Source organism: Euprymna scolopes, chromosome 13 (assembly GCF_053919585.1).
Source record: "Euprymna scolopes isolate OS-2025 chromosome 13, ASM5391958v1, whole genome shotgun sequence".
Taxonomy (NCBI): Eukaryota; Metazoa; Mollusca; class Cephalopoda; order Sepiida; family Sepiolidae; genus Euprymna; species Euprymna scolopes.
In genome coordinates, this window is record NC_136494.1 from 90,437,504 (window position 1) to 90,459,091 (window position 21,588).

The 21,588-nt window shown below is 31.3% G+C and overlaps 1 protein-coding gene across 8 annotated transcripts in view; it reads left to right on the top strand.

Annotated features, from left to right (window-relative positions):
- LOC145292083 (dorsal-ventral patterning tolloid-like protein 1) overlaps positions 1-21,588 on the top strand; it is a 2,157,643-nt gene that overhangs the window by 751,910 nt on the left and 1,384,145 nt on the right. For all 8 annotated transcript variants that reach the window (XM_080138158.1, XM_080138152.1, XM_080138155.1 and 5 more), the window contains one exon: positions 810-990. In XM_080138158.1, coding sequence (XP_079994284.1) covers positions 810-990 — 181 coding nt within the window. The remainder of the gene's footprint in view (positions 1-809; positions 991-21,588) is intronic.

Consider the following 21,588-nt stretch of genomic DNA (forward strand, 5'->3'; position numbering starts at 1 on the left):
TAACTACTCTCCCCTCCCAGCTTATGTTGTCTATATCATCGCTGTGGTCTGCTAGAAGGCGGGCTGTAGATTCTAATGCACAGACAAAGAAGTTAAGAAACTGTTTAATGTTGTTATTGTAGATTTTTTTTAACACAGGCATCATCACTTATCAAGGCCCAGAGACCACTCGGGGATAAGGGTTAATGGGTAAAGTCAATGTGATTATAGTGTAGTAAACATAAGTAGTGGGAATTTTGTAAATTGGATTACTTAGGGTGACAGTTCATCAAGAACTTGTTTACATTGGACTTGAAGACAATCAAATAGTAGTCAGCTGGAAAGCAGGCAATCGGAACAGAGTTCCACAGGCGTGCAGTTCTAATAAAGAAGCTTTGTTCATGGAATCTGCATTTAGGTTTAGACACAGATAAAGAGTGTGGGAAATTATTGATTGATCGTTGTGATCATCATGTTGAAGTGATGCTGAGTTGATTAGAGACTGTATTGTCATAGTGATGGAATTATGTTAATTTGGCTTGCAAAAGTTTTGGTAGCAAGAGATGTCGTCTTGTTAAATCGCAAGGGTGATGGTGCATGCCAAAGTACCTGTCGAGAAGAAGAGAGAAAGACACAGTTATCAGCAACAAAAGATGAACAAAAATGTTTAAAGTTGGAAGTTAATGCTCTCTGGAAATGTTAGTTTCTATGCTAATTGTGAAAGAAATCTTAAATGTTGTCTGTCTCTCAGACATTTTTTGTTATAAATACAATGTTTTTGTATCTATGTGTATTTTGTTGGCTTGAATTTTTTTGTATTTATTTTTCAGGCTGTGAGATATCCACTATAAGTCACCATGAAGACTCACAGAGAAACGGGTCTTTACATTCACCGAACTGGCCGAACCTTTACCCAAACAGTATCTGCCACATTTACAAATTCACAGGAAGAGAAACAGAAAGGGTTAAACTCAATTTTACCTCCTTCAACGTCCAGGGAATCCCACCAATGTAAGTCATTTTTAATTATTTATTATTCATTTAAATTCTTTATTACATTTCGCAAAAAATAAATTTTATTTTTGAACTAAAAAAAAATACTTCATTTATACTTATACTTTCAAGGTTATATGTCTAACTTGCTTTTTATTGGCAAAGAAAGAAATAGACAATAATCGTAGATAATGAGATTTTTTGTTTTGTTTTTGCTTTTGACAAAAAAAAGCATGCCGTCTCTTGAATTTATCCGTGTGCCACAAAAGATGTTTCAAAAAATTAAAATATAAGAAAGACATACAGAGTTTATTTTTTCTTTAATTCGTATTTAAACCCGGACAGGGTTAGTTGTAATGTTAAGGAAATGCACATAGTTTTTTATGACTTTTAACACAGACACCTTGATCTGAATATCAAGGTGAGACAATGTGCCATTAAGAAATTTATAACAATATTGATGTAAATGAGAAAAAAATCGAAATTTCATTTCAACTTAAAAATCATAAAAACAAATACTCTTTTACACTCTACCACTAACCCTATGTCTGGATGGTTTTACAGCATAATCACATTGACACACCAGTTTCCGTTAGATTACCGAAGTTAAGAACGTTGAGCTTGATCAGTACGAAAATGGGTGACCATTTGTGAATTTAGGTGCTGTATGTGCTCTCCGCTTATCTCAGCATTTTTTTCCACTCGTCCAGCACTTCTCCTTGCCATTGGATCCAAGATGAGATGTGGTTGGAGATTGCGCACCCCTTCCTTTAGAATTACATTGTCTAGCTACCGTTACAGGGTGTGCCCATTGTCTCTTGAGACTGAACGGAGGCAACGTCGATCGATTGATCGATATTACGAAAAATATCTCTCACTATCTGTCTGCCTCATGTTTGTAATTCTAGATTGCACAAAGATTTTTTGAGACGGCATGTTTTTTCATCAAATACTGAAAAAACTAAAACCTGTCAAATACTTTTGGGGGGGGGGGCAAAAAACTTGGGACTGCGATTTACCAGAGTACCTTAATTTTTTTTAATCAAATAATCTGTCGTGTTTGGTTCTGGTATAAAAAGTCAGTGATGAAATCGTTTAGCTTTATTCGTTCTTTTTTTTAATTTCTAACTTCTTTCTATTATTGTAGTTTTAATATTACAAAAGAAAATTATAATCATATTATGTTCCAGGCAAATCATTCTTTGATTGTGGTATAAGTAAATCAACAATATAACAATTAGCTTTGTTATAACAATAATTCTCCAGTGATTGCCAGAAAAAAAATCTTCCATAAAACAACTTTTATATCAGAGGAATTTGTCTGATTTAGCGGCCATCTTTGATTGCTTACAAATCTGTTTCTATCTGCTATAATTATCTCCTATTTCTTGGGTTACTAAGCAAGGAAGAATTTAAAAATCAGCAATAATATCAGTAAGCTTACATGCATTTTTATATTTAATTTATCTAAACTTGATTCTCTGATTTATACTTGAAACAATAATCTTTGATAATCAAATATTATTGGTTTTCCTTTTTTAAAGAATAAAGCCAAGTTATTATTTAATGATACTCTATTTACGACGTTTACTGCATAAATGCACAACAATCCTAAACAAATAATGTTTAGAAAAATATCCAGCATAAAATATTTTTTAGATGGTTTCTGAAAAAAACAAAACAAAAAAAAAGCATCATAAACAAGTACAAAATTAAGATAATTCTAATATAGGGATTACACAATAACAAAGACAAAAAAACTATATTAACTATTGTTAACCCATTAGTTGTCATTTTTCTTTAATTTGCTGTGAATAATGTTTTATATCATATTTGAGCGAATTTACTTTCACAGATTTACCTGGATAGAATAGGTAGAGCATTCTTTGATACTATATATAAAATGTGAGTTATACTATAAACTGAGATATGAGTGTTGATAATATTCATCAAACCAAGGTGTAATATTTAAACGAATCTTCAATCGTTACGATATAAAACTAAATATTTCTTATTTTTCTCTGCAAGTTCCATGCAACCAAATACAGCAAAAAGTTGAATCATTTGTGTCAGTTCTATATGACAAAAAAAAACAAAACAAAAAACATCTCAATTTAAGTAACACCATACACCGATCTTAACTTTATAAAATTCTTTTTCTATTCATTTTTCCTTGTTCAGACGTAAGACGTTTTGTGATATTTTGAAAAATAACTCACATGGACCAGTGGATCAGCAGTCTCCAAACTTTACTCTATGCGATCTTGTCCAAACACTTGATTCCAAGTTTTCCTTGGCCAGCCAATCTTCTTGCGATTTAGAAAATTTATGTTTCTGCCATTATATACTCGTCTGTATAACAAGTGTATAACTGTTTAATTCTATCGTCTAACGTCCATGTATTTACGTGTCTATTGAATGTGTATAACGTATATATATTTATTTTATGATCGTCTAGTGTTCTCGTGTTTGTACAAGTCGATATATTAACAGATTCAGCTTAGCAACAAACATAACATTTACAATAGATTGTCAACAAAAAGGGATGGAAAACAGTTCTCTGGTGGTTTAATATGTGACCAGTCGGATAAACATACCTTTTCTATCTTTGGTCTTGTTTTGACGGAAAGCTGCAAAGAAGAATCATTTCAAGGAACCAACGAACCTCAGGTTGTATTTCAGCAACTTTATTTCAGATGTTTCCCCATTGGCTGTTACACGCTGATCCTACTTTCCTTTATTTGAGAGGCGTTGGACCCATAGCTTCCCCGGGTTTTCAGCGCCATTATGACCGGTTGGCTCAACTGTCTATCTTCAACGATGACCAAACTTTAACTAAGAACTGTACACATCTCAAAATATATCTTCCTTTCATTTCCACAAATTTTTATTTTATTTTTTTTTTTACATAGGCATCACCATTTATCAAGGCCCAGATGCCACTCGAGTATAAGGGCTAAAGAGTGTACGGTAATCAGTTGGACAATATAGTAATCATTAGTAAGGGAAATTTTGTAAATTTGTTAACTTAAGCAGAACGGTTCAAGAACTTGTTTACGTTGGACTTGGAGACAACCATATTGTAGTCAGCTGGAAAGCAGGCAAGCGGAAGAAAGTTCCAGAGATGTGCAGTTCTAAGAAAGAAACTTTGTTCATGGAATCTACGTTTAGGTTTAGGCACAGATAAAGAGTGGGGGAATTTATTGATAGTGTTTTAAGCTAAACGAGTGTTTCTCATGGAAGTTTGGTGAGGGTGGGCATAGATTGCAGATCAGGCGAGCGCTAGCCATGAAAGTAACGATAAAGCAGAGACAAACTCGCAACATCTCTTCTGTGAGAAAGAAGTTGCAGGGAAGAGAAAAGGGTCATCCCCTACTAAGCTACAAAGTCTATTTTGAACATTATCAATGCAGGATAAGTCCTTTTCAGCAACTCCTGCTCAGATGTGGCAACAGTACGCCATTCTTGAACGTACCTGGCTCTTATATAGATAGAGAATTGCATCAACAGTGAGATATCTACTAGATTGATAGAAGGATCTCACCATTTTTTCCAGCGTCCTTGGCAACTGATTTGATGTGCGCATTCCATTTTAGATCAGGAGTAAATGTCAAGCCCGGAAGCTTGTCAAAACATGAAGCTTCCCCAAAACGAGAGCCATTCATTGTAATTGACGCTAGATGGAGATTAGAGCGTCGATGATGTTAAGATAGAAGCTTGGCTTTCACATAGCACTAAAGAACACCTGATGTTTTACATAATCGATAATATTTATCTAGAAATTCCTGTTTTATAACGTTCCCATTTATTGTAAATAAATATTTTATTCTAAAATACCTATTTTAGCTGACATTCCATTTAGACTACGAGCACAATCATAATAATAATCGGTCAGCACAGCTTGCGGCGTTGGTCTGGAACCATCAATATATCTAGAAAAAATAAAAATACATCTCTGCAACGGTTTATTATTCAGGAATATGAACGTTCTCCATAAGCATACCAGCATAATCGATTCATCCTTAGGATAACCGCCATGCTGGGCAAGTGTAGTGTTTTCACCAAATAGGATGCATTAAGTTTGGTTAGATTTCATATTTTAGATTCATCTGAACATTGATCAGTCATTGTGCTGTAGGTGAGCGAGAGAGGACAGGGCAATGGCTCAATAATTGCTGTAATTTATAATTTAAATCTCACTTGTCCGTTTAAATGTATGTACGTATATATGTATGTATGTCTTGCAAAAACTTTCTACACGGGCGACGACTTTTCATGAAATTGGTATCATTTTGAAGCTCGACCCTTCGGACGACACATATCGAAAAATTGGCCCAAAACATTAATTACTTCATCCTAAACTGGGCACTTTTCTACAGGCAGGGGTCGCTTTTTTTCAGCGATAATTTCGAAAGTCATCCCCTCTTTTCGATTGTCTAGCTTTAATTTAAACCTACGTCACTTCCGGTTTGGCGATGGGCGCAACAGCTAACGCGTCACGTTTTTTTTTTTTCACTTTCTTTTCCTTATTCGCAAGATGGGTTCCTGCCTGCCTTCCTTTAACACTTTTTTTTGTGCTCACAATTTTCTTTTTTTCTTTTTTTTTTCTCAACCAACACCGTTACACACACTTCCACTTTCTTTTTCGCATTCGCGTCTGCCTACCTACTACAATATTTTTTTTGGCTCTACACACACCTCCAACACCCAGGCAACGCCAGGCACCCGGCTAGTATATCATAAAAACCGCCTTTTTTTTAAAGGTTGCTGATAAAAATCTACATAATTTAAGAGAAGTAACAGAAAATACTTATAAAACTTTGGTTCACAAGGTAAATATTGCAGTGGCCCTGCAGGTCAGTAATCATCTCGACAAACACAGCAGTATAATTAACAAAAAAATGTATTCACAAAAGTATATGTCATGTGTTGGTGGCCATAACTGCCACGATGTTTAGATGTAACTGTATTTTCCCTGAGTAAATCAATTTATTTATAAAATGAGTCGATCAGTTTATCCCATAACAAACATAAACTAAAATAAAACAATCACATTTGAGCAAGGATTCGATTTTAGACAGGATGGAATTGGAGGAATACAGGGTAAACGTTAGGAAATACTTAAAAAAAATTGTGATGTCAAGAAATCTCTTCAACAAATATTTTAAATCATCAAAATTGCGTCATAGAATTACATGGCTGACACTTGACTGACCTGATGAATGACGCAAAGGATAGATTTTATCTGATGTAGATGTGACTGCTGTTAAAAAAAGACGCCAGGAAGGTGAAGTGGGATTATTATGTCTGCAATTTTCTACTTAAAATCCATAAAATAGATTAATTGAACTATGCTAACTGTTGTGATTCCCTAGACAAGATATTATTTAAAGGGTGTAGGTGTCGATCTTGCAATTTCGAAGTCAATAGTGCATTCATAAATACCAATGCTGTCTCATGTATCATCCGCACTCCCCACTTTCATAATGTGTGTGTGTAGCGGGGGGGGGGTTAAATCTACTGGGGAACTCAGGGAAGTATAATTTCAGCATTACTTGTAAGAACGTTTTAATGTTTTAAAAGTGTATTATATAGAGTCACCAATGAAAAGCATAGCCTGGTACAGAAACATTCTCTAAGGCTGCCCCAGTTGGAACATCTCATGCAATTAGTCAAAAACTTTGTCTCAAAATGTAAGAAGGTAAAGCCTAAGAAGGTGAAGAAACTTATTTGTAATTTGATTGGCCTCATTCTTTCATCTTCTCCGCATTATTTTTCTCAGACATGATGTTGCTAGCCTCCATCTTTTCTATAAATACTATTATGGTATATGTTCTTCAGAATTGTCTGATTTATTCCTTATTTATCAAGTGGTTTAAACCAATTCGCATTTTAATACAGCTTCTTATTTCCAAGAACTGCAAGCTTGTGGAACTCTCTTCTTGCCGACTGTTTTCCTCCTACCTATAGTCTTGGGATTTTCAAGACTAAAGCTAATCTTTGCAATAATGATATTTCATTCTTTTTAGCATCCTACATCAACATAATATTTTTTAATCTCTGTGAGCATTTTAAGAAAGAAGAATTTGTTTTATTTTTTCATTCATATACATGTCTCTATAACACCACAAAAATATATGTGAATCTGATGGCCAAATAATGTCTTTTTATTTCTATATAAGAATAACAACATTTATGATATAAATCTCACCTGTCTGTTTTAATGTATGTATGTATGTTTGTATGTATGTATGTATGTATGTATGTATGTATGTATGTATGCCTGCCTAAAACTCTCGATAAAGGCAATGGATTTTCACGAGATCGATATTGTTTTAGAGCTCGAACAACAAATATCGAAAAATTGGACAAAAACATTAATTCCTTCACCCTCAACTGGCCATTTTTCTACAAGGAGGGGTCGCTTTTTTCGCCAATATTTTCGAAAGTCATCCCCTCTTTTCGATTGGCTAACCTTAATTTAAATCTTCGCCACTTCCGTTCGGCGATGGACGCAATGGCAAAGATGTCATGCTTTTTTTCACATTCTTTTCCTCCTTCGCGGTACAGGTTCGAGCCTGCTTGCCTACTATCACTTATTATTTGCTCAACACACACTTGCAAACACCCGGGCTATGCCGGGTACTCAGGCTAGTTTATAATAATTCTCCATGAGAATTACTTGAAGAATACCCATCCCGGAACTGGAAAAATTCTCAAAAGAATAGTTTTGCACCACTTTTATGCCTCCTTTACTACCTTTAAAATCAAGATATCATGCAACTAGGCCTGCCTAGAACCATTTTTCTATTACATGACTTTGGCTTTAGAAAATGTCTGAATTGTAAGATTTAAGTTTTAGGGGTTTTAAGAAAAAAATCAAATTCAGGGAATCTTGTTTAATTGGTCTATAATTACTATGAATAAAATTCAATGCAAAGCTGTGATAATTAAATTTTTAATAGTGTGTGTCCATATTATGCCCTTAAACATCCATTAAACTACATAAAAGCAATTGAAATTTTAGTTGATATCTAATACCTGTCGTTAAATTTTTTTTAAAAATCCAAAATATCTTAATTTTAACTTTTACATCTTTTTATCCCACTCAAAAAAGTACATTAAACTAAATATAGCTCACATTACGACACCTTTCGCTTGTGTTCTAAGATTCATAATGATCACTTAATTAGGAGTGAATCATGTAAATACAAATATATAATATATATGCATACCTAATTTTATGTAGTTAGAGATTATAATAATGATAATAATACGATAATATCGAAATATAGACTTATTTTTTAGTTATATTTCATAAAAGATATGAATTTTCTAAGAAAATGAAATAGTCACGAATATCTCTAGTATTAAATATAGATTATATACACATTACTAGCAAGAAGACCCAGTCCAGCACAATCCCATTGATACACCGGTTCTTGTCAGATCCTCAAAGTTAAGCAATATTGAGCCTGGACAGTACCAGATGGGTGACCATTTGGAAAGGCTAGGCACTGTATGTACCTTCTGGGAATATTGGACGTAGGGCCAGCACCCTCACCCTCAAAAAAGAAGTCCTTGCTACAAAAGCATCTACAAAGTTGTGGATGGCCTGTGCCCCTCGAGGGGCTCAAGGCTATGGATGAATGGAGTAGGGAGACCCAATGTTGCTCGACAGCAAATGAAGATCAACGAATGTTCTATACATCTAATACTTTTTTGTCATCATCCATTTTTCATTCAAATCGATGGATTGCTTGCTCTAGTCAGTGACACACTGTCGTGCATCAGGAGAAAACTTCATATGCCTCCCCGCAGTGACTTAGTCTGCAATGCATTGTAGTTTACATTGCAGTGTAGAAAATGTACTGTTAATTTTATATAATTATTTTTATATAATAAATTAAAATTTAAAATGCAAAAATCAAGTATTATTGTTCCATTGTATTCTAAACATAAACATGCATTTCAAATGCGCCCCTGACTTATCAAAGAACGTATTATTGATTTCATATTCTAGGTTCTTTTGCTTGTGAGGTGATAAAACTTCTCAAATGCAGTTGTGGTTAAGCTGTATAAAGGTGTTTACTTTGGTCACAATCAGACAGTTCCTTCAATCATCGGATTATTTTGATTATTGATTTTCAATACAATTCGAAAGCATTTCGATACAATACCTAAGAACCCTCCCAGATACACGAAGTACATTTCGTCTTAAATTAAAAAAAAAAAACCCAGCTGTTTCCGAGTCCATAGGGAACGAACTCGCACACACACACACAAAAAGTGTTTTTTATATATAAGTAGAAATTTGTTTCGTAATATTTGTTAATGGGGTAATATATACAACACCTTTCTGCCTCTACATTTTTCCAGTGAAGTTCATTTTCCCCTCAAATAACCAAATGTGTTTCTATGTATTTTTATGCACGTTTTTTTTTTTTTTTTTTTTTTTTTTTTGTTATAGTTTCAGTCAATATTATAGAAGAAAAAGAGAGCAGAAAAAGTCAAAGAAAACCTTGGCTGAACTTGATGGACGAACACAGTAAAGAATGTGTGACTCCACGAAATAAATTCTTGAATAATAAGAGCGAAAATATTCTTATAAAAGAAAAGAATTCATAGAAATAGAAAAATATAACAAAACAAATTGAATTGAAATATTCTATTTAGGGAAACCAAAATGAAGACATTGTTTTTTTTTTGTTTTTTTTTTTGTTTTTTTTAAGAATACAAATTTTTCTTTTTCTCATTGATTTCCACGCTTGTATCTTATGTTTATTATTGAATTCATTAATGAATGGGTGTGGTCTCCCCCCCCCACACACCCTTTTTATATAATTGTTCTGACTTTAGATGGATGCAAAATATAACAGGATAAATATAAATATGTACAGTATTGAAAAAAGCAAAACATAAAAAGAATGGAACTCATTAGAGTGCATCCATCCATCTTTATGCTAGACTTTGCTGTTCAACTCCCCAACAAGATTGGCTCTATCATAAGAGTCGTTTACACTTAAGTGACAATATATCTTTGGGGCGAATAACGGTGTTCTTTTTAGGTTTTAGATGATGGAAAATTTTAAACATAAGTGCATTGAGGAATAAACAGCTGATTTTAAGATGAGTAGCACATTAGTAGAAAACATCTTGAACCATACTCGGCATATGCGTTCCCTATCCATGAAATAAGAAGATAAAGGCATACAATAAAACACACAGGTATAAGCAGATTATATAATCTGCATTAATTGTAAAGGACTATTCCGATCTTCTATTTTTACGGTGCTGGGAGCTGCTTCCCAGCTGATACTAACATGATCATTTTCAAGTCTAATGTGAACAAATTCTTGTTGAATTGCTCTCTTAAATAATCAAATTCTGCTCCATCATCACCATCATTACCAATCATCACGGTGTTGTCTTACTGTCTACCTGGCACTCATTTATCTCTTATCCTCGAGTGGCATTTTGTCCTTGATAAGTGATAACACCCTTGTAAAAAAAAAAGTCTTATTACCTTTTATTATTAATAAGCATACGAGCGGAGGAGAGAGAAAGTAAAATATGAGAAAGGGTGAGAGTAATAGACAGAAACTTAGTAAAGAGACGAGTGATATCCTGGGTAAATTGTGAATGATTAGTCATGTGTGTGTGTAAAATAAAGCACTGACAATCCAAGTGGAATATCATGATATTCACACAGATACGTGTATGCCCAAAATTTATTCAGGCGTTTTATAAAAAGGGATAACATTTTTTATAACTTTTCAGAATATTACATATCTTAGCCAAATGAAAAGGAACATTTTTTCATATATTTATTTATAACACTATATTTGATGTATATATATATATATATCTTTTTCTCTTGCCTATCTTAACAAGATATATAATATCCCGAAACGTTATATGAAACGAATAAGATACTGACATAAAACGTTTTCTAACCATTTTTATGCTATATATCTATGTAATTATAAAACTCAAATGAGCTTGTAACGAGTGATGTAACCCACTTTCTAATTTACGACATCCAGTTGCGCATGCACGCATAAATATTAACCCATAACAACGTAAAAAAATAAACACAAATCGCTTCTTTTGCAGATTTTGACCTGTGCACTAAAATATTAACGTTATTATTTCGAAATTATTATTTAACATGGGAAGAGTGGGGGTGTTTTGCAACTATTCTTTATTACAACTATACTGTCGCTATTTTCTTACAACTAAACAACTTTAACCCGTTGACAAACATAAGAACAATTGTAGTAAAGCCAAGACTACTACTACTCTCTATCCATCCCTTTTCCTTCCTTCCTTCTTCTTTTATTTTTTGTTTACATTTCTAAATACAAAATAGTTGTGTGAGAACGATGAATTTGTTGACACATTTACTAATCTGTTTCAATATTAGTTTTATTTTATTTTATTTATTAAGGTTTTATTTTTTTGCTTCAGGTTTTATTAATTATTTTTTTAAGATTTTAAGTTTCTATAACTTGGTTGAAGGATTCCTATATGGGTTTTTCATTCTTATATTTCTCATCGGTAGGTTCATGTGCGTTTTTGCTGCTAAATGACTTTCGTCGGTGTTCGATTCGTAGTAAAATCATGTTTACTTTTCGATTTTTGAGCGATTATTCGGAAAATAGGTAACTTTACACGAATTGGGAGGACTTTTTTTTTTCATGTTTGAGTGATCCGTCCGTGATTTTCATTTTAATATACTTTCATAGAAATGTTTCTGTTATGTCAAAAAAAACCTATTTTCTTTACATCACAAGTGTCATGCTCATACATGAATTCCATAGCTAATATAACATACTGACCCAACGAGTCACGGGTTGTCTAGTATATACATATATATATATATATATCATTCAAACAGTACCGTGTTTGAATATATGGTTAAGTGACAGTTTTAGTCATTTATAACTGCTTTAAAGCTTCACTGCTAACTTATTTTTCCACCAAATCTCAAACAATTTTTGCAAACAATTATCAAATTTCAAACAATTTTTGCAAACAATTATCAAATTTCAAACAATTTTTTCAAACAATTATCAAATTTCAAACAATTTTTGCAAACAATTATCAAATTTCAAACAATTTTTGCAAACAATTATCAAATTTCAAACAATTATTGCAAACAATTATCAAATTTCAAACAATTTTTGCAAACAATTATCAAATTTCAAACAATTTTTTCAAACAATTATCAAATTTCAAACAATTTTTGCAAACAATTATCAAATTTCAAACAATTTTTGCAAACAATTATCAAATTTCAAACAATTTTTGCAAACAATTATCAAATTTCAAACAATTATTGCAAACAATTATCAAATTTCAAACAATTATTAAATTTCAAACAATTATCACCTTCTCAGCTATATTGTGAAAAAATTTTTTTTTTCAATTTTCGTTCAGTAAAACAAAATTTATGAATTTTCTGATGCTAAAAATCGTAAAAATATGTAAGGAAGTGAGCGACGCTTTTTATGACTGGTTTCCATAGCAACGACATCCCTTAAGTGACTACTGTTGCTACTAATTCGAAGAGGGAAGTAACAAGTGAGAATGAAAGCATGAAAGGGAGATAATTGGGGGGGTATTGAAAACAGACTAGTGCCGCACATTGTTATTACATATGTATTTATGAGAGCAAAAATTTAGACTGAAATTAAACAAAGAACAAGTGAATTTATTGGAAGCTTGGAAAAATCATGGATTACATTAGAAAAATGCGAGCAAGAAAAGTAATATGGTTAAGCTTAAACATGGAAAAGTAAAGGACTAGTTGTTAAAACTGGAAAAGAAAAGGACAAGATATTCTAGTAAAAAATAATAAATTAATAATGTAAAATATTGCAGCACTAAGATTTTTTTAATTCAATTAATAACATTATGTAATCAATTCTTAATGCTGCAATGTTTAAAGTTATAAATTTATTATTTCTTTTACTAAAATATCTTGTCCTTTTCTTTTCCAGTTTTAACAACGAGTCCTTTACTTTTCCATGTTTAAGCTTAACCATATTACTTTTCATACTCGCATTTTTCTATTGTAATATATATATAGTCATCCACAGACACTGTTCTTCTGTATCACAGTTGTTCAGTACGGCTAGACAAGTAACTGCCTCCTTAAATTGGGATTGAAACTCAACTGTCTAAATGCCAGTCGACAGTTATAACCTTTAGACTATTTGGCTGCCTCTAAAAGAGGAGAGATAACAATAATACACATAGTTGAATGCCGGGTGCTTCATTTTGTATACAAAAAGCATTACTCCATCAGCAGTTAATTTTTTTTCACTGAATATTATGCTCAATCCAAAGAAGGGAATAAATAAATATATTTCTATTTATAGAATATATATGTGACGCTGCAGTTTTAACTGAGTTCCAATGCCTCATCCGTGTGGTTAGCACTGTGAGATTCAGCCCCTAGGCCAATTGAGGTGAGGCTGGAGCTGTCAGCTAATTGCTAAACTTAATGGAAGCATTACTACAATTCTTACAGACCCTAACTGCATTGGCTATTCACTCACTAGTATACACCGGGATGAATATATATATATATATATATATATATATATATATATATATATATATATATATATATATATATATATATAAACATTGTCAAATGTCGGATGCTCCATTTGTGTATACAAAGAGCATTGCCTCAGTGGCAATTTATTTTTTCACTTATCAGTGTGCTCAGCTAGAGAGAGGGAACATGTTTATATATATATATATATATATATATATATATATATATATATATATATTAGTTAGTAAGTTATAAAATATATGTGGCGATTAAGCTACGCTGAATATTCCGCGTTTCATCCACACTAGGATTCTTCAGGCTTATGCGAGAATTTTGTGGTTCCACTAACTAGCTCTACCTACATATTGAGCACTGTTGAAGTAAATACTTAAAGTTTACGCATAAATTTATACTTTCGTATATTAATTTATGTGAGAAAATAAAGTATATATATATATATATATATATATATATATATTAGTGTCAGGGCGATTAATCAGAATCGGGAATTGAAAAAATAGGAACTTTTTTGGACATCAGAATCGCTACTGGAATCAGAAAAATTTGTGTCTATTTTCCGATGCCAAAAACGATTCTTTTTATTGCTTTTTCTTTGTCTGTTCTTGCTTAAAACTTAATTTTCCATGACTCGTATTAAAAATTTAATCATAAATATTTATTGATTTTTAAACTACAAGTAAAACTAAAACCTATAGATCGTCTCCATAAGTTTACTTCTACGTTTAGGAAATTATATGTACATATTTCACAGATTTTACGGTAACTTTCCCCAAAAACAACTCTATAGTAAGAAATTTAAAAGAATCGGAATCGGTAATTATATCGGAATTGGGAAAAATATTGGAATCGCCCCATCACTAATATATAGGTCTATGTTTTTATACTATAACTATATATATATATATTTATATATATATATATATATATATATATATATAGGCCGCCTTTGAGACTTTACCCAACCGATAAAATTTCTTTAAATAAAGAAACGGGAGAAACTCATTTATGTTACGACCCTCAAATATGCGGTGACTTAGAATCACCCATGTCTCATCATTTGTTAATTCTTTCATCTCTAGCTGTGAGAGTTGGAATATCTTATTGAAAAAAGAGTGGTCACGCTAAAGGTCAACAAGAGGTAAAATTTACACATTCGGCGTGTAGTCAAAATGTCGCCGTCATTCAGCTCTCTGATTTTGAAAATCATTTGGAAAAAATTCTTCTACGCTACAACTACATACACTTCATGCTTACAAAAGTAAAGACGAACATTTGAAAGAGGAAAAAAACGCATCATTCCGTCAAGCACGCACCGAAAATTAAATTATTCAACAAGTAAGTAATCATATTTTTCTCAATTATATAAATTCAGATATTTGCATGCTCTTTTTGCGCAACTTTCAAAAAATCATCCATAAAAAAAATTTAAAAATAATATTCTAAATTTTAGAATGTTGTTCCGAGGTGAATTCTTTCTTTTAATAGAAACAAAAGAGACCAATTTCTGTTCTATATCAAAGTTTATTTTCCATAAATTACAAAGAAAAATTGACCGTTTAAATTTTAAAAAGATATTAAACCATGCCGATTTTTTAAGAAATCTAGTTCATTTCAGCTAACTGGTATTTAAAAAAAAAATTTTTTTGAATATCAGAGATTTCGGGCCACGGAAATCTCGTACCCGGAGATTTCAGTCTACAATCGTGAATACCCTGAGATTTTGTAACAGTTTTTTTTTTTCAACACACACGGTTTAGGCTAGATATTTAAATTTTTGTATGAAATTTTACGACATGATTTGGACATCGGAAGAATAATTTGTTGATATTTTTATTAAGAATAAAGAAGAAAAAAAACTTTAATTGAATGATTTTTCGGCCAACACATTTTTTTCAACACCTACGGTTAAGTCCTGCACGAGCAATGGACCATTGGTTTGCCAAAAAGAATCGACATTTAAAAATATTGCGCTTGGAAAATCAAAACGATATCACACAAAAGGAATTTTAGACTGATTGGGAGAATGAATCCAATTTCAGCGATTCTTCATCGTCGTCGATTGAATAAATTTCACGATTTTACTCATTCATCCAAAGTTTTCGCTTCGGTTTTGTTTCTTCGTAAACAAACATTATTTATTCCAGAGACGATAGAAAATTATCAGGATATAAACAAATCTGGACATGAATTATAAAAATGTAAACACATAAAAATATCAAGACGGCTGATTATTAGTAACATGTTATACATGATATAATATTTCGACTTGCCTTGTAAAAAATACAAATATAGAATAAATGCATAAAAAACCTTTATTGTTTCATCAACAAAGCTATTTAATTACTAGGTAAATATAAATTTAGCTGAAATGTTCAATGCTATATGATGCTAAATGTCCATTTTTATTATGAACTCGCTTCGAGTTTTGTTCAGTAATTATTGTAAGTAACTGTTTCTGATTCTTTTGAGCTGTTGGGATAATTGTGTGTTTCAGAATATTTTTCAATTAGAGACTTCATATTGAAATATTTTAATGAAAACATGAATCTCTAATATTTGTTTTGCATTTTAAAATATATTTATTTCAAGGGTATGATTTTACATTATGTTTTCTTTGTGTATAAAGTTAGATATATTCGTTTTCTAACGGTACCAATAAACACAGTCTTGAATTATTTATATTTCAATTGCCATTTTGATACTACGTATCAGCATCTAAAAAATGATTCTTATTTCTATGGAACAATTATATGAATGATGCTATATAAAGAAACTGGTGTTGTATTTTAACGTTTTGTTGAATATTTACTGAAATGTTTATAGTAATAAAATAGTTGATTTACAGGAGTTAAACAGATATTTTCTTGTTAGATTATACACACGATAGTTTCTGGAATTGTAAAATTATTTACTATTATTGACTGAAACAAAGACATAAAGTCGGACGAATAAAAATATTTTGGGGCGCTTAAATTTTCCCTCACACTCGACCAGCGGTCGAGTGATTTTTTTTCAAATCTCAAAGGCTGTATATAGGTCTATGTTTTATATATATATATATATATATATATATAGGTCTTTGTTTATATATATATATATATATATATATATATATATATATAGCTCTATAGGTCTATGTTTATATATATATGTATATATATATATATATGTATATATATATATATATAGCTCTATAGGTCTATGTTTATATATATAGGTCTATGTTTATATATATATATATATAGGTCAATGTTTATATATATATATATATGTCTATGTTTATATATATATATATATATATATATATATATATATATATATATATAGGTCTATATATATATATATAGGTCTATGTTTTTATATATATATATATAGGGCTAGGTTTTTATATATATATATATATATATATATATATATAGAGGTTTATGTTTATATATATATGTTTATGTTTTTTATGTTTATATATATGTGTTTATAGGTCTATGTTTATATATATATATATATATTCAGGCAAACATTATTTAAAAAAACAACAACAGAGATACCTTGCTTAATGATTCTTTTTTTCATTTTTTCGATCTTTCGTAAGATATTTTTAAGTTTAAGATGGAAGGTATTTACAAATGTTCCATGGTTCACACGAGCGCTTTCGATTCTTTCTTGAATCATTGTCAAGTGGAGATAAAATATTAAAAATAGAAGTGAAATGTATAGTTACGAATGATAAAAAGAGTCATCTATAAATAGCATTAATTTTGAAAGTAGCAATAATGTGCTGAAATGTTTAGCATAACCAGTATACGACTGGTTTTACTAACATTGCCTTTTATCATCCTAATTTTTAATTGAGTTTTTTATCACTCGTAAATGTATATTTTAATCGACTTTTCATTGACTCTTTTTATCATTCGTAACTATATATTTCACTTCTATTTTTAATATTTTATCTCCACCGAATGATGATTCAAGAAAGAATCGAAAGCGCTCATGTGAATCATGGAACATTTGTAAATACCTTCCGTCTTGAAGCTAAAAAAATCTTACGAAAGATCGAAAAAATGAAAAAAGAATCATTAAGCAAGGTATCTCTGTTGTATTTTTAATAATGCTTGCCTAAATGAAGGAATGCTGCCTAAATACACTAATATATATATATATATATATATATATATATATATATATATATATATATATATATATATATAGTAATTTATAAAATATATATCGCAATTAAGCTACACTGAATATTCCGCGTTTCATCCACTCTAGGACTCCTCAGGCTTATATATATATATATATATATATATATATATATATATATATATATATAGGTTTATGTTTTTATATAGATATATAGGTCTATGTTTATATATATATATATATATATATATATATATATATATATATATATATATATATATAGGTCTATGTTTTTATAAGGGCTATGTTTTTATATATACATAGATATATAGGTTTTTATATGCATAAAGATTAGGGAGATTTAGAGAGAGGAGCTTTAGTAGTCAGATATGCTACAGGGCGATATCAAATAGTATGCAATAAAATGATCAAATAAGGAAATAAAGTGTACATTTTTAAGTCATAAATACACACGTAAATTGTTGTGTGAAAGTTAAATTGAGTCTGCCAAAGTTGTTCATGAGAAAACAGCTATAAATTATGAATAGAGACATAGACAATGACTAGCAAATCTACAACACAAAACCAGCATCAGATAATGTTTTATGAGGTGGAAGTGGGCACAGTACGACATCAGCAAATGACTGCAACTCCATATCACTCAATAATTGTATATTTGCACGCACATACGTGTGTGTGTGTGTGCATATATATATATATATATATATATATATATATATATATATATATATATATATACTAGCAGGTCGTCTGGCGTTGCCCAGTCATCCAATATGCTTAAATACTATTATTTTTTTTTATTATATTTTAACTGAGGAATATTTCGTATTTATTATTATAGAGCCAATTCTCTATTGATTATGTTGTGCCCAATATATATTAGTGAATTCGAAAGTAAAAAAAAAAAAAAAGTGATTCAAGTGTCATCAGCTAAGATTAAAACCAAAACATCTAACTAAGTATATTTGCACATGCATAGCAGATACAATTTTAGTCGACTTAAGATTAAAAAGATTGACAGTAGTTCAGTAGTGACAATTCAACACACAAGCAGACATGGCTTCAAATAATCTGAAATAACAGAAAGGGGAGACTTACAAATATTTCTCATATGTTATATTTCCCCACTTTTGGAAATAGGCTACGATTATGAATATCTCCAGAATAAAATAATCCTTATACACTGTGAAATTTACATTATGTATGACAACCAAAGAGGAGAGATATAACATATGATAAATATTTGGAACAAAGTCTCCCCTTGCTGTTATTTCAGATCATTTGAAACCACAGCAACAAGCTTTAGTCTCCCCTCCATCAAGGCCAGAGGTTTGGGTGAAATATTAGATATTCTGAAATTCATATGCAATACTAAGAAAATAAATTACTATGATTGAAACATTGGTAAAAGTATACCCTAAAAATCCTTTACAATTACAACTAGTAAAGGTTTTCGAGGGTGCTGAAAACGAAAATAACGTTTAAAATTCCAAGATGTGAAGAAATTATAATTTCAAAAAGTGTGGGATCACTTTTCTATATTAATTTAAATGAACAGCCACCTTTTTGGGTAGAGACGTCTTTTCTTTTTTTTAGGGATGGTATTTATTTGGTAATTGTGGCCATGTAAACCAACACATAACCTTCATTAAAATCTTGTTTCTGTAGGTCTTCAGATATGCTAAAAACGAATATTGCATTTAAATTTTCTGCAAATAAGATATATGCATATATATATATATATATATATATATATATATATATTAACTTTGTTTGTATGTTGAACTTTCACTACTGAACTACTGTCAATTTTTTCTGGTATTAAGTAATGAAATTCTTTATGTTATAAGTGGAGGCCATTGTTTTTTGCAAAAGCGCACATACTTTTGTTTAAAATTCGGAAAAATACTTATTTGCGAAAAATTTAAATGTAATATTCGTTTTCAGCTAACCTGAAAATCTATAGAAAACAAGTTTTCTAAAGTATGTTTTCTGTTGGTCTACCAGGCCACAATAAACACCACCCCTAAAAAAAATATCGGCCTCCACAAAAAGAAGTGGGTGCTCATTTTACGTAAAATTAATATAGAAAAGTGATCCCTCACTTTTTGAAACTATAATTTCTTTATATCTAGGAAACTACTCGTTTCCTGGAATTTTAAACGCTATTTTTGTTTTCAGCACCCTTGAAAACCGATAGTAGTGATAATTTTAAAGGATTTTTTTAGGGTGGAAGGCCATGGATGATGGATGGTCCACTTAATGTGCGACCTTAAGGGTAAATATCACATCGCCCACTATCAATTCAGGCCATTAGCTTTTCAATGAGCCTTCATTTGTTGAATTCTGATCCATTGTCGCTGAGATTTGAAACTTATATAATTGACAAAATATATATATATTTCTTTTAGATTGTTTGTCTATTTGCTCCAATTTTTCTCAGAAACTTCTTGGCTTTTCTTGCTGAAATTTTGTACAGACCTTTTTTTATGGTAAGATGCAACGAACTATATATTTTGGTATCCGTCTGATGCACAGTTAGATATTCATATGGATTGGTAACCACAACACCGAATTTACTCCAGACGTTTGGCATAAAGCATTAATTTTAAGGCAAGCAGCTTTAACTTTTGTCTCTTCTTGACGGGAAATATGTCTAGTATATATATAATTACGAAAGATAAACGACTCTTGGTTCGATCAGTACTTATTATCATTTGGAATTACTAGTTGCAGTATGTATAAAATCTTCACCTAATTGTATAAACGTGTTTCATGGTTACTTGGAAGTATAACTTACAATACATTAGCGTCCTGTAACTAGCATGTCTCAGTCAATCTGCTCTGCTTAAAACTTCAACACCGGAAATAAGCGCTGCCCATAATCTGATTACATGTAAAGTAAAGACAATTTTTTGTCTCATATTTTTATAGTTCATAGTGGTATTTTTTTTTTTTTTTACTGCAAGGGACGTCTGTTTTATCAGTGATTTACAGCAAACTTACTTGGCCTTTTGGTCAAGATCAAAGTGTAGTATCTGTTCTTCAGATGCTGCACTTCCATTTCTTGTTCTCTTTCGGTGAAGGAGCAGTCCTTCACGACTGAGACAATTTTTTATTTTTGTACCTTTTCTCCACGTTAAAAAACGACCCTGGTGTCTAACTCTGTCCCGTGGGGAGTCATTGTAAATAGGTACAGCAAATATTAGTTTTATTTTCAATCGATTTCTTCGATTTTAATATTAAATTTGTATACATTATACGAGGTGCCTTCAATAATTTCCAGATTATTTTCACATGGGCTGTTTTCTTGATAATACACGCATGAAAGTCTTCTCCCCTCTCTTCTCAAAGTAATCTTCTCCGGATACAATGCACTTATTGTACCGTTCTAACAACCTCTGGAAGGCCCCATGAAAGTCCTCTTGTGTGATTGTGTCTGTGACCCTTGTCACAACCTCTTTCATCTTCTCAATTGTCTCATAACGACAGCCTCTAAGGCTTTCCTTGAGCTTATGAAATAACCAAATTTCACAAAGTCTGGACTAGAGGGAGAGTGAGGAACTGTATTGATGCCCATCTTGGTCATGACGACATCTTTCTTTCTAATCTTATCTGAACATTCTTGAGACAAATGTTGCGCAAATCTTTTGCATATTTAGTTCCTTACGAATAATCATGTGTACAGTTCCCACACTGACATCAAACTATTCACTTATTGTCTCTATAGACACACGACAGTATTTCTCCATGAAATTCATTATTTGGCTAATCAAATCTGGTGTTCTGACTTTCTTACTTCTCCCACACCTCTCATCATCCCTCACAGACTTCCTGCCTTCCTTGAATCTTTTATGCCACTC